This window comes from Colius striatus, chromosome 3 (genome assembly GCF_028858725.1).
Source record: "Colius striatus isolate bColStr4 chromosome 3, bColStr4.1.hap1, whole genome shotgun sequence".
In the NCBI taxonomy this organism is placed as follows: domain Eukaryota; kingdom Metazoa; phylum Chordata; class Aves; order Coliiformes; family Coliidae; genus Colius; species Colius striatus.
The window spans coordinates 6,885,351-6,899,742 of NC_084761.1; the positions used below are offsets into that span (position 1 = coordinate 6,885,351).

Sequence of the window (14,392 nt, forward strand, 5' to 3'; positions counted from 1 at the left end):
GTTGAAAGACACAGACAGTGTAATGTGAACTTGCAACAATGGAAACAATTTCTCTCTAACAAACCAAAATATAGTAAAATCTTAATCTGGTCATGAACTTCTCTGACAGTAGCATAGCTCCTGAAGAGAAACCAAAGAATCTCTATAATTAGTAACACTTAAAATCAGCATTGCTGGAAACTATGCTAGAGGTCGGAGTAGCTCCAGCAGAGATCCGGATGGCTGTGACAATGATTACAACTGACCCCAGAATTCTTCTGCAGATAATTCCCAGTGAAGTCAATAAGCATATGTGATGGCTTAAAATGTTGAATGCTGTGATATGAGAACTTCAAAGCAACAGGGTGTGCTTTAAATGACGGTATAAAATTCAAAACACTTCCAAATCTGTTTATATGTTATAAATATTGTAGGGAAAATCTTATTTATAAACTTACAGGAGTTTTTTGCAGGAAGAGAAAACTATCTCCTGTACTAGTGTGTTGTATTTTTACAGTTGTATATTACTTGTAAACAGCTAAGGACCAATAGTAAATAAATGAAAGGAAGTTCTCATTTTTTTCGTCCCTAGCAGAGCTGAAGAGCCTACCTGATTCCTTTAACTGAATACACCAGTGTGCTTCACAAGCTCCTGGTAAAGTATAAAATGGGTGCTTTCTGCTCTCCAGATGTGAGGATCAGAGGTCATTAGAGCCTTGCCTTTGCTATAAGACTTAAACATTAACTGGCAATAGGTGAAGGTGGCAAAGGAAGAGAAGCTTTTAAGCAATTCTGAAGGATTAAAAGCCTTATACTTTCTCCATGCTACACTGGAAATTTCCCATGCTATAAGCCTGCACAGATCAAGCAGCCCTTTTGCACAGATAAGAAACTGATGTGAGGGAAACTGCTTTGTTCTCTGTGCAATTTACTAAATCGGAGTTACAGAGTCACTATAAAAACTTTCTCAAAGGCAAAAAGTTTTCAAATTATGCCAAAGGAGATTGCTGGTCTTCTCCTAAGGCTGTGCTATTACTAGATGGCTTTTACCAGTCAGCTCTGTTGTAATTGCGTTCATGCTTTTTGTACAAAAGGGCATGCCCCTTCTCACTGAAGTGGATGGGGACACCCATATACAGCAGAGTCTACATCCCTGGTTATGTAAGTAAAACAGACATCTCCATAGAGATTCAAATATCTAAAGAGGATTTGGTCATCTTGTTAAAGTACTGGCCCAAAGGCTACCTCTGCATGTGCTCACTTGACAGAAAGATGAGTTACTGCCATGGCCAATGTTGCTTTGCCAGACAGTCTGGATCGTTAGTTACTAAGAGTGAAAGTAACACACTTCTTATGAAAAAAAAAAGATGTTGAACTTTTAAGGATGTGTTTAGTGTACTTTGTCATCTCTTCTATAGCAGCTGATGCATAAAGACAACAGAAGTTGACGCTGTGCTACACTCATTAGATCCCAAACTTAAATAAAACATAAATTATACATTAAACAACGACTTTTCTAAAATGTTAATTGGCTTTGGTGTTGCAGGTATTCCACGCCACCCTGCATGTGTGATTAAACAAAGCTACAAGACGGTGTGCTCAGGGCAGCCTGTACTGAGACTGCTTCCCTGTTAATTCTACACGCTGGCTAGGGGTGTTTTGGTTATGGCTGAGTAGTGAGTCAAGGCCTTTTCTGCTCCTCAACCCACCAGCAAGTGGACTGGAGGTGCACAAGGAGCTGTGTGGGGATACAGATGAGACAGCTGATCCCAGCTGTCCCCAGGTACATTGCAGGTCATATGGCATCATGCTCTGCAGGTAAAACTGCGGAAAAGGAGGAAGGGGAAATGTTTAGAGTGATGGCATTTGTCTTCCCAAATCAGTATTAGGTGTGATGCTGTCCTGGTGATGCTGAGCACCTGTCTGCCCATGGGAAGTGGGGAAGGAATTCCTTGCTTTGCTTTCCTTGCATATGCAACTTTTACTTTACCTATTAAACTGTCTTTATCTCAACCCATGTTTATTTTTCACTTTTGCCCTTCCAATTCTCATCCCCATCCCACCAGAGCAGAGTGAGCGGGCAGCTGTGTGGGGCTAAGTTGCCTACTAAGACAATGATATAAACCAGCATCTGTATTGTAAACCAACTGTTTATATAAGTCATGGTAACTTCTGAACTTGATCCTCTGTCAGTCTATTTCCTCATACTCCTTTTGACAGAAGCCTTTTAAGACTTTAGATGAATCTCAGACAAGTTGAGATCTGTTTTACCAGTGACTATACCACACAGAGGAGTTGCAATACTGTTGCCTTTCTGGTCTCTGGCATCAGTGAGGACCAACTTCAGTAGAAGGGTGACGAAATCCTGCATTGGGTAATTTCCTAATGCATTTACAGAGTTACATTTAATAATTCACTCTATGGTGAGGCAGTAAGGGACACACTGGGAGGGAGATGATGTTCGGCATTTGAGACAGACCTTAGCAAGTGTCAGGTAGGCCTGTCACGCTGTCTGCATCGAGCCCTGGCAGGCCCCTGGGCTGGCCAGTGGCCCTACAGCAGCTCTCAGCTGGCCTCAGCGATAACACACTACTGCACGTCCAGAGAGAGCGTCTTTCGGGACCAAGGCGGTAGCTGAGGGCATTTACCCCCGCTGAGACTGGCGAGAGGCACAGACGTCTGGTACCCTCAGTCTGGTACCGTCCGCGTGGTTGGCTGCGGGGCTTTGCCGGCCCGCCAGGACGCTGCTCCCTCACACTCTCACCTCACCGCCGGCCAGGGCGGAGGGGCCGGGCCCCCCGGTCGCTCTCCCCGAGGACCGCCGGCCCCTCCCAGGCCGGGGCGGCCGCCCACCGCCGCTGTCAGCGCAGCACAGGGGAGAGGAGGGGAAGGGAGGGCCGAGCCTCCGCCTCCGCTCCGCCCCGCCCGTCCGCGGCTGCCGGTCCGGCCCCGCGCGCCGGGCGCCGATTGGCCACCGCGAGGCGCCGCCCGGCCCCCGATATAAGGCGGCGCGGGCGGGGAAGGAGGCGGCGCGCCCGCGGTGGCGTCGGTGGCTGTGCCGCGGGCCGGGGCGCGCAGGGCCGGACTAAGACCGGGACTGGGACCGACGCCGGGACCGACGCCGGTGAGCGCCGGCGGCGCGGGGGGATCGATGCTGGCGCGAGGGTGGGGAAGCCTCGGCTTGGAGCCGGGCGCAGCCCGAGAGCTCGGACAGGGGGGCGGGCCCGCCCGCCGCGCTGCGAGCCGGAGCGGCGTGTCGTTGAGGCGAGTGTGGGCCGTGGGTTGCGGTGGGGCAGGGGCTGGAGCCTCGGAAGTCGCGGAGGGGCTGCCTGTGCTTCCCCACCAGCGGCCCGGGCCGGGGCCGCGCCTTTGCCGGGCGCCGCGGCGGCGGAGCCCTCCTTTGTCTATGCGGCGGCCCGGCGGCAGGGGTCCGCGGCGCCACTCCCGCCCCGCCTCGCTCCCCAGCGGTGCTGGGCCGCCCCGTAGGCCTGGCACCGGTCCTGTAGGGTGGCCGGAGGCTCCTCCGGCGGGGCCCGGCCCGGCCCGGGCGGCGGCTCTGCCTTGTCTTGCCGAACGACTCCGCCGCCTGCCTGGGGGCTCGGCCCCCGTCTCCTGGCGCGGTCGCAGCTGCCGTCGCGCTGCAGTCCCGAGGCGATGCCTTGTCCGCGGTACCTCGGCGCGGACCGTGCCCGCTGCCAGCCGGGCTCCCCGCGGCCCGAGGGGCTCCTCCCCGCTCGCTCGGCGCGTAAGCTTTGTGTGAGGAGTTAGGCTGCTGCTACGGAGTGAGTCTGAACTGACCTTTGTGTTGGCAATCTTGGGAGTTAGCGGTAACGTCAGCTGCTCAAAATGAGTCTTGTTCCTTCCTCTGAGCATCTGCAATGTACCGTGCTGTCTCACGCTCTTCCTTTTCCTGACATGAATGCAGGTGTAGACATCTGTCAGTAGATGTTGCTTTCGAATAGATCTAAAGAACTCAGAACAACTTGTAAGACTCTTGCCTTGATTAGCAGGTAGGTGAAACAATATTGGATCTTCTTTCCTTGACCACCTGTGCCAGAAGCTAATGGTGAGACCTCATTACGTAACTCTGGAAAGCCAAGAGCAAAAGGGACTCGGGATGTGGAGCATCTAGAGACCAATGTGATCCCTCTCCACAGGGGAGGAGCGAGAAGGAAGACTTGCCAGACAAGATCGAAAACAAGTGTGACCTTCACTATTCTAATAAGGTGATCTGAAACTCTGAGTAGAGGACTCCTAGCGTGAGCTCTCGAGCTACTCTGTACAGGTATGTGATAAACTTTTGGGGCCTGAAGATATGCACTGAGGATCAAAGCTGCTTGAATATCAGGAATGTATGGGTGCTGTTAAAACACAAACCATTTGGAAAACTATTTTGAGTGTGTAACTAGAAGGGGTTTTTTTTGATCAGCAAACTTAATGTTGCTGTCTCAGCATTTTAAGCTGTAATTAAGCTATGCCACAGGATGTGTATGGCACACTGCTTCTGATAACTGCATGTCAGAAGCAACCTTGTTATCTTGTCAGGACAGACCTGTCATGTGGCTGTAACACTGACAAATACAAATCTGGAGTGTGGCAGATGCTTTGCCAGCCATGCAGTTGCCTCTGAAGGAAACTTGGTCTTAACCCTAGAAACCCACTTCTTCTGTATGAACTGTATGATGGGCAGTGACAGCGTAAACCTGTTCCATTTGCTGTTCTACTGACAAGATCTGCCTACTTTTGAGATTGTGTTGCTGTGACTGGGAAACTTCCTAGACTGCTGCTCTCCCCTCTCTTCATCTTACTGTCATCTGTAAAATGTTAACTTTGGTGTGGTTTAGCTCAGTGTAAAGCTCTAAAAATGATTCTTAAATGTAAAGTACTGTCACACATGTAGAAACTTAACAGCTCTGACTGGAACAGCAGTTAGGTATCAGGTATTGTCCTAGTGTTTCTAACAGCTAAGTTGTTGGAAGACTGTACCTACTGAGCCACAGAAAAGCCTTTTTTAGCTGCCTTTCTTCCTTTTTAGTTCTCATCATAAGATTAGTAAGTGTTAGGAAGAGAAGGTTTGAAGACTTCTCCTAAACAGCTCCCTGCTTCTAAAATATCCTCTGGCCAAGCCTCAGCTTGTGTAAGGTAACCTGACTTTATCAGAAGGAGGTGGCATTAACTGGAGTTAATGAAGAATAGCAGTGATCTCACTTTTTTTTGGAAGTGAAGCCTGAGCACTCCTGTATTGTAAAGGTTTTAACTCCTTGTGGCTGGGTAGTATGGGTGCTCTACACACTTGTGTGCCAGTGGCAGAATTGCAGTTGTGATTTCCCCAGAGGGATCTCCCCTCATGTCCCATTGGATGCTCTTGTGATGAGTATGCATCATTCCTCAAAATTAATCTTATTGGTACAGGAAAAGACATTTTTCACAATTAGTAGCATGTAGTGCAAGCTGCTGTTACTTTCTCTTTAAAAGTCTTAACATGGAGGATTTAGTGGTGACTGCCTAGTATTTTTCTTCTATTTTCCTTTGTTCTGCCCTATTTCACTTACTTCAGGTGAACTAGGACAATAGAAAGTACACTTCCCATATTCCCCCCTCAGTCCCCCAAAACCAAAGCTTAACCTCAAAACAGAACTGCTTGAGGATTCTGGTAACCTTGGGTGATCTGTGGTAGTTTTGCATTTGAAGCCTTTTCCTACTGTTTTGGCTTCTGTGGTAGAGTATTTCTTCTCAGAAATATGCCTCCAGCCATTAGTGATGGCAAACTTAGCAGAATCAGAAAAACTTGATATGGCAACTTGAATTGAATTTGTCTCTTAGTAGCCTTCTGCAATTTTGGCTACCTTTTTGTCCTTTACTTGCAGCTTCTGAATCTCATTTTAAAATGAAATTCTGAGTAGAAGCTGGTATTAGGCAAATTAAAAAAGAAGAAAGAAAACCCCATTTATTTTTGGGCAATAGTTTATAGCTGTTTTCACAGCTCAGTTGCTGTAAGCACTGAGGTGGGTTATTTGCAGTTCCTACTGACTAATCTTGCTAATGAGTAAATATGCTTAGATGCTTGCTTTGATAGCAAGTGTGGTGGGAAGGGATATGGCACTAGAAGTGTCACTAAGAATATATGGATGGTGTTAGCAATCCCTTTTGAAGATCAGGAACTTACCACTTTTACAGTAAGATATTAACTGTAAAAATGGAGTCAGTGCTGCTTCTGGTATGCTTGTGGGCTTTTTTAGCTTGGGTGTGCTTTAAGAGAAAGGTGAGTCTGAAAGCAAGCTGTAATCTCCTTTAGATCTGTTTAAGAGGATCTACAGAATGCAGTATTTATCTTGTCAAGAAGCTTAATCTTGATTTTTTAATCAGTTTCTGGTGGGAAAAGCAGTGTGGTTGCAGTACCGTGTTTAGAAACCAAAGGCTTCTCTGGTAGGTACGTCTTAGTGTAGCCACAACATGCAAATGTTAAGGATAGAATTAAGGCTGCAGGAGAGCTTTAGCTAAAACCAGAAAAACAGAAGCATGAGCTAGCAACAACACTGTAGCTTTGTGCCACAATGCTGCAGGTGTTTGACACAACTATCCAAAACTAACAAAGCGCTGCCATCCCACTTAGTGTCATGCACCAATAACTGGCTATTTGTGCCACACTAAATCTGCACAGAGGCTTAATAACTGACTTTATATAGGGTGCTGGCTCCAGGCTCCCTGAGTGGGAAGGAGAAGAGGATATGCCAGAGAGGGAATGACTTGTATCTCTCTGAGAAGTGGAGTTGAAGTGCTTTGAGAAAGGGTCCTTAAATTTTATCTAGTTGTTCTTCTAAGAAAAGCTGGATGTTCATGGAATAGTCTTTCCAAACATATGTAGGTGTATTTTCTCTTACAACACTTAGCATTAACTATGGTGTGGTTCAAAGATGTGAGGAGCTTTTCAAATAGAAGCTAGAGAGGGCTTCTTGATGCAGCTTGATTATCTTGACAGTATTAATGTAACATTGTATTAATATCATATTAATTTCTGTGCCTAGAGAAGGGCATTCTGTCCCAGAGTTTAAACTGATGTAAATCCTTCAAATTTTTAATCAAACAAAGCATTCAGAATTTTAAAGTAAAAACCCATGGATTTGGCCAAGGAAGATATTTTAGAAGAATCTGTGAGTTGCTGTGTTGCACTAAAGTTTGGACTTGAAATTGTTTAATAAGGGCAAATCAGTCCTGGAGGGCCTAGTTCTCAATCTCCAACACTTCCTACCTTGCCATATCAAAGCAAAATCACATGAGACACAGGAGAGCCTAACCTAGCTAGAAGTAGCTTTCTAGTGTAAACAGAGTGAGTGTTCATGTAAAACATCCTGACTCAAGGACAAGTTCTGCAACTTCTGTTTATATCTGCTACTGTTAACATCTTGGTTGTCTTAAAGAGCTCTTCTGGTTAGTTAATACAAGTTAATACAAGTGACCCTCATAGACTGGAAGGATGAGTCTCCTAATATTCTTCATTGTTTGTAAAGTTAGGAGCAAGACTTGTAGAAGAGAAGATGATCTCCCAGTTGTTAAACCTGTCCTTTTTGTAAAGGATTCATGTGAATTTTCTTCTAGAAGGAACTGTCATGACTAAGCTGAGTTGACTTGCTAGAGCAGAGCTGTCATACACAAAGTGATCAGCACATTCTTCCTGGCCAGCTCTGCACCTTGAGCTCCATGTATGCCTCTGACTGGCATCTGCTGCAGAAATTCCTATGTTCTAGAAGCATCAGCTGTGGGGGAGTTGTCACTGACTGAAGTCACCCACTCATGGGGTGTATATGGGCCTGCAAGGTTCTTCCCAGTGTCTGCTGAGAAATAAGACTGAAGGAGACTTGAGTCTGATTTTTGTCTAGTTTAACATCAGGATTTTTCCAAAAGGTGTAGTAAAAATGCTGCTATTGCTTGCATTAAGGAGTAATTGTGGTGTTAAGCACAAGTGTCCAGAACAGTAAATAAGAATTGAAGCACTATGCAGCTCTTCACAAGGACAATAAATGCCTACCTCTCATAACTCTGAACTACTCTGTTCATGCTTTGTTCAGAAAAAGCATCTTCCTGGAGCTGGACTTTCTGGTCTAGCTGTACTCCTCCACATCCCAACAGGAATGGCAAGAGCCTCATATATAACCTAGCAAGAGAAAGCCTTGTCTCAAGACAGAAAGTCGGTGCTCTTGAAGAGCCCTGCTTCTCCCTCAAATAGGCACTTGCTCACCTGCATGTGTTTTTTGGGTCAAACTGAGACCACTGCAGTCCATCTTTGTTAAAAAGGGGGTGGAGAAATATGTTCTCTTACAGTCCAGACAGATGTAAGCTCTTTGTTACCCAGACCTAACATTGAGCTCCTGCTTTCAAACTTGTTTCTCAAGACTGCTTGCAAAGCTCTGTGCCTTGTTAGCTATTATGCTGAGGTCTAAAAAGATCTTTGCCAAAAGATCCTAGTGATAGAGAGGATGGTGATGTTTAATAAAAGGGTTTATACCTTATATAGCTGATGCTGTCTACTCACTTGAAGTCTGGCAGAGGGGTAGCATTTGCAACGGTAGTTTCCAGTATTAAAAGCAATTTGCTAGGTGAGAGTATCTGTTCAGTACCAATGTAAAGTTATGTGTTCAACTGCCGTAGAGAAAGTGTGAGGAGGTTGTCATTGCTGGTAGTAGTTGGGCAAGCTGCTTAATGTGGACTTGCAGTGTCTGCATGAGAAACAAGCTAACTCATCTTTTATACTGCTGCTGTACTGTTGTGGCTAGAACAAAGTGTGCTGCAGTTCAGACATGCCCTGAGGAAAATGAACTACATGAAAGTCACTCTTAATCACCCTCAGCTGATCACCCTGTGTTGAATAAACATTGCAGAACCAAGATGATCATGACAAATCATGCAGCTTTCTGGCTGCAGTGGGCACATAGCTCTGCTGAGAGACTGTAGTGTGGTTAATTTTGTTTTGATTCTCTTGGTTAAAGCTGGGTCTGCAGCACTTAGCTTGTACTGTACCTGATGCAACCATTTACTACAGGGCTGGAAATGGAGAGTGTGTGCGAGTCAGTTCTGTGACCCTACTGACACTCCAGCATGCTGAAGTTCTCTCTAGCAGCTGTGTCCTTGCTGAAATGGTTGTGTGGCAGTGTGCATGGCTCTGCCATTCCATCAGACATCATCAAGAAATTACCTCAGTCTCCACCCTGAGTTCTGTTGGTAAAGATACTGTACTGCAATTGTTTTGACTCTTTCATGCTGAAATGAGGGTGAGAATCCAAGTGCAGTAGATAATGCAATACCCTTATGGTTCTGGCTCAAAGGCTGACTTCTACTGGGGAGCTTGTATGAAAATGCAATGAGAATCTGCAACAGCATGGTGAGGAAGAGCCTTTCCTGGAAAGGTATGTGGCCCTCGAGACTGGCACTAATGGCAGCCAAAGATACTCTTCTTACTCCAGTGCCAGTCTGTGGCTCTGTGTCAGCTGAAGTGCAGATGTTTTGCACTTACAGCTGACCTTGGCACCACCAGAGACTATCTGTTGTACCTGAAGTTGTAGTATTGAGCCCTAACCTGATTTCCCACAGCAGTACAGAAGTAAGATGTGTTGCTGGGTAGGATTACCACTGAAGTCTTCCATGAGTTTCTGTCTTGGTAAAAAGATAGGGTAGTATGAAAGAAAAGGTAATGAATTATTCTGTCCCAGCTGAAGAACATAAAAAGCTACCAATTTTGTAAACATTGTAGCCTTTGACATTTAAGACAAGGCTCACATAACCCCTTAAACAGCCTTGTGAATTTGGAAGTAGCAGAAGAAGTTCCCTATATACTTCTGCCAACACTCCAGAAGACCAAGGAAGTCTTGAAACCTCTCCTCTCCCCCATTTTCCTGCCTGCTGCCCCTGTTCCAATTTCAGCTGCAATGCCAACACACTACCTTGCTCTTGTGGTTTGAAAGTCACTAGGAAGAGCAGAAGCTTAAAATAATGATCTTGTGTTTTTAGTCTTCAATAAATTTAGCTCTACCTGCAGCTTGTGAAAAATGCATCTAAAGCAACATCTGCTTTTATCAGCTCAATGAACAACCAATTAATTTCTATCTAGTCAGCCCTTCTACCAGTGTTATGGAGAGGCTTAAAGTAACACATTAGCTTTGCAAGTAGCTTACCAATCTTGGATATGTCACAAGGATGTTTATAAATTATTTTTAAAAGGGCCAGACTTCTGGCTCTCAAATGTACTGTTTTTGGAGGATTCCTTCAGGGAAAACTAAAGGTAGCTGAATTTCTACCTTGTCATGGAGAGCTCACCCATTATTTAGCATTTGTATTAAGTAGCCTTAAATATGTCTCTACCAAAATGTTTAACTTCTATACAGTCTACTGTATGTCTAGGTCTTGTCTCATGTCTCCTGGTAGAAACTGCTACCTTTTAGCAGACTGACCATGTGCTGTCTTGACAAGCACATGAATTGCTAAAACAAGTTTAGCTTTCATTTCCTTTAGTTTGGCATAGAAACCTGCATTTTCAAAGACAAGTTGGAAGAAATAGCTTAAAAAGAGTAACTGTAGGAGTGTGAGAAGCTCAAAGCACTGCACATAGGCTCATGTGGCACTGTGAATACCAACCATGACTATTGTGTTGCTGAATATGGTAAAATGCAGAACTTCATTGTCTGTTTTTTCCACTGCAGGAGTTTGAACATGCAGCAAGCCTGATAGTGAGGACAGAAAAATCTCCTTGAAGAGTCACCATCTGAAACAGTGACCATGTCTATTATGGATCACAGCCCCACCACTGGAGTGGTGACTGTGATTGTTATTTTGATCGCCATCGCGGCTCTCGGTGCCTTGATACTGGGCTGCTGGTGTTACTTGCGTCTGCAGAGGATCAGCCAGTCTGAAGATGAGGAAAGCATTGTGGGGGAAGGAGAAACCAAAGAGCCCTTTCTTCTGGTGCAGTACTCTGCTAAAGGACCCTGTGTAGAGCGGAAAGCAAAGCTAACTCCCAATGGCACAGAAGTACACAGCTAACTTGGAGCAACACGTGGATATGGACTATGCTTACGATGTGTGCAACCAGTAGAACAATCTCTATACTGTGAAGAACCTGGTCATATGCACACTACTTGTCAGAAAACACCCCAATGAGGATTAAATAAGCTTTTTTTTTTTTTTGCAACTGCATGCACTGAGAAGTTGCACTTTGCATCAGCTGTGCATCCTGATTCCCCTATGACAGGAGCTGACTCACCTGGCCTAACGTCCATTGCTGGCAATGGACACAGGGATATATTGGTGTGAAGAGACTACTAGTGTGTTTTGTTACTTGAATGTTTAGCTGAGCCTGTTTTGATGGAGCTACTACTGTAATGTGAACTACTTTACAACTGTGAACTGTAAATAAACTGCCAGAAGCTTTTTGCTTTGTTCTACAGCATATGGAAAAAATGATTCAACTGTACATACCACACAAGGAGGCTCCTGAACCACAACTGTAGATGGGATTCCAGACCTTCAAAACCCTACCTGCAGTTGAAGCTTGCTTCTGCTCTTGAGTGCACAGCTACAGTCAGAACTCCTACTCTTAAACTGTTTATGGGACTGGGGCAGGATACTTCCTCTGAAAGGAAGGTACATACCTTGAGGAACATGTTGAGCAAGGATATGCAAGAGCTACAAGAAAGGAAGTGCTTTCCTTTAGTTGCCACTAGGTAGGTTTAGCTTTTGGCTGCTAGAACTGAGTTCTCTAACTATGTAGCTACTGCAAGGAAACTGCCATTTTGATGGATTCCAACCTGGGAACTAATGATGGATGCTGAAGGTCCAGAAGGTTTCCAGGAGTTTGAAATGGCAGTAGAGCAGATGTTTCTCTTCTGTGGCTCTGCATGCTGAAACTGCAGAAGTGGTTACTTATTAAAACTGGCATAGGTGCCACCAGTATGATTTTTTGTTTTCCTTGAACCTCTGTGTATTTAGCAGTTAGGGTATGTGTTAACAGCCTGTTGTAAAAAGGCATTTTGGTGTACAGTCAGCTATAGAATTCAGTTAATGTATCTTGTAGATAACTCTCTTGCTTTAACTGTACCACAAGATAAGTTTTGGTCTTTCCTACAAAAATAAATGTAGATATGGAGATGGGAGGTTGCTGGTTAGTTTGTACAAGGTTTTAGCTAACAATAGTAAAGCCCTTACTTGGAGGGACATCCCTTCCACCTCCTGCTCTGTGCTACAGTTCAGCTGTAGCAACTGTAAAAAAGTGTGTTAAACAGGGAGTTCTGGACCTCTAAAGGTTTGGTCGTGGGAGAGGGGGCAGAAAGGGGAGGAGAAGGAAAAACACTGAGCCACCAAGGGCAGCATACATATTCTAAACCTCTTACAGTAGGCACACATGCTTTGAGGCCACTGACCTCTTTCCTATCACTTTAGCTTTGTCTGCTGAAATTTTAAAATACTGAATTGCCTAGCAGAAAAAAAAGCTACTGTAAATCTTTTTCCCTGAGATACGTTACAAATAATGAAGTCCAAGTTCTTAAGCTCTATAAGAAGCATTAGACTTGCTTCTTGTACCTGTACATATGGAATAACTAACACAGGCCTAGCAATTGTGCTTGAGAATTGTAATTATATGCAATACAATAATGGCCTAGAAAGTCCTGTCCCTTCTACAGTAAGATGTTGACTTGCATTTTTAGTGCTGCATTTGCCTCTTTTTTTTTAAAAATTGAAAGCTGTAATTTGAAGCAAAACTAATATTCAGTAGCAAAGAGCTTCTGCTGTTACCTCTTGAGTACAGTATGGGGTACAGCTGATAGAGGGCTGTTCTTACCCTGGCACATGCTTTCAGATGCTCATCTTGTGGGACTTTCATGTATAGCCAGACCCATACACTGGAACTGCTGTATTCTAGACCTCTTACAAATCAGAGAGAAAAGGATTAGTTCAGTAAGACTTTGTTTAGTTTTCAGTAAAGAACAGTTCACACATGGCTCTTGCAGGTTTCAAGACAGCCAGGTAAGTGACAAAAAGTGACACAAAGTGGTGAAGTTCTAGAACAGAATAGTTGTAGCAAGATGATTTTGTCCATTCAAGTTTACTGATTACACAGATGAAGTATCTCCACTTTAATTCTGCAAAGTATGCAGGGTAAAGGGCAAACTTCAGAATTATGGAAAAGTGTAAATCAAAGGTCTGATTTCTCTTTCAGCAGCTGTAAGAGAAAGCCAGTGAAAAATAACTGGTCGTTAGTCACAGATGCTTCACACTGCTGCCACTAAAAATCAGCATCTTTAATTTAAATGGATAGGTGTTTGCAAGTTAGTGCAATAGTAAAGTGCAGAAAGTGTTTTCCATTCTCCTCTTCTCTTTAGATGTGGGTATCTAATAAGTTGTTCAAGTATAGAAAAATATTCCATTTGATTTTTCTTTTTGTAGATCATGTGGGGGAAGAAGTCTTTATTTACAATAGATTTCAATAAAATTTGCATAAATACCTACCCAATACTGCGTCACTGGACTTTGTGTAAGCAATCATTCTGTCCTGTTCCCACTGCTGTGCTCTGTTTCTATGGTATCAGTGTTATCAGTCCTTTTTTCCTCTGTGTCGGTATCTGTTGAAACTGATAAATCATTATCTTCAGTAAGTGTTTGCTCTGACTGAAGTGATTCTCTGATTTCATCTTTGCTCTGTAGCTTTCCTTCCCTTGCTGCCACCAGGATTCTCAGTAAAGTATTCTCTTTAAGGAGGTTTTCTGATGCATCAGCTAATTCTTGAAGCTTTTCAGCCATTTCTAATAATTCTTTATTCTTCCTGTCGTAAGTGGCCTGTAACTGCTCACTGTGGAGCTGCAGAGTTTTGTGCTGCTTTTCCAGCGTGTGTTTTTGCTGCTGTAATCTATGTTCCTCTCTCCTAGCTTCAGAAAGCTGTGCTTCCAGCTGGTCATGGGCCTGATGCAGAGCACTGATTTCTGATCTTAACTTCTGAATTTCTCTCTCCAAGTGGGAGATGTGTCCTTGCTGTAGAACTGCCTCCTGCCGTAGGCATTCTTTGGTACAGGGCTCTGATGAAGAACTTGAGTGATGTAAAATAAATTTAAGGAGATTAGGAAGGTTAACTGAAAAATCTTCAGGGAACTTCACACTTTGTTCCTTCCTAGAAAGATACAAGGTAATATTAAACCATTCAGATAGATAAGCTGTGATCATTTTATCTAAGCATCTGCTGTTGCACTTGCTATTTTGTTTTTATTAAGCATGATTAATACAGCAGCTATGAGAAACCTTAACTCATCTAACAAAGAGCATACTCTGTTTTATTTGGATGAACCTTTTTCCCTGTATTCCAGCCTGGGTGCTATAAGCATCTCTGCACTGGATTGGTGATTGTCTCACAGCAAAAGTTGCTGTCAACGTTCAG

The 14,392-nt window shown here is 44.2% G+C and overlaps 2 protein-coding genes across 8 annotated transcripts in view; one reads left to right on the top strand and one right to left on the bottom strand.

Annotated features, from left to right (window-relative positions):
* The first annotated feature begins 2,998 nt into the window (after window positions 1-2,998).
* Window positions 2,999-13,477, top strand: SNN (stannin). Of its 5 annotated transcripts, none has more exons than XM_061991874.1 (4): window positions 2,999-3,103; window positions 3,987-4,045; window positions 4,137-4,264; window positions 10,671-13,477. In XM_061991874.1, the coding sequence occupies exon 4, from the start codon at window positions 10,747-10,749 to the stop codon at window positions 11,008-11,010; it is 264 nt and encodes an 87-aa protein (XP_061847858.1). In that variant the 5' UTR covers window positions 2,999-3,103; window positions 3,987-4,045; window positions 4,137-4,264; window positions 10,671-10,746; the 3' UTR covers window positions 11,011-13,477. The 5 variants fall into 5 exon arrangements, with proteins under 5 accessions (XP_061847858.1, XP_061847856.1, XP_061847855.1 ...); XM_061991872.1 differs by having other exon boundaries at window positions 3,990-4,045; XM_061991871.1 differs by having other exon boundaries at window positions 3,990-4,264.
* Window positions 12,826-14,392, bottom strand: part of TXNDC11 (thioredoxin domain containing 11) — a 31,358-nt gene continuing 29,791 nt past the window's right edge. For 2 of the 3 annotated variants that reach the window (XM_061991869.1, XM_061991868.1), the window contains one exon: window positions 12,826-14,128. In XM_061991869.1, the coding sequence (XP_061847853.1) occupies window positions 13,507-14,128 (622 nt within the window). In that variant the 3' untranslated portion in view covers window positions 12,826-13,506. The remainder of the gene's footprint in view (window positions 14,129-14,392) is intronic. The other variant, XM_061991870.1, reaches the window with a different exon arrangement.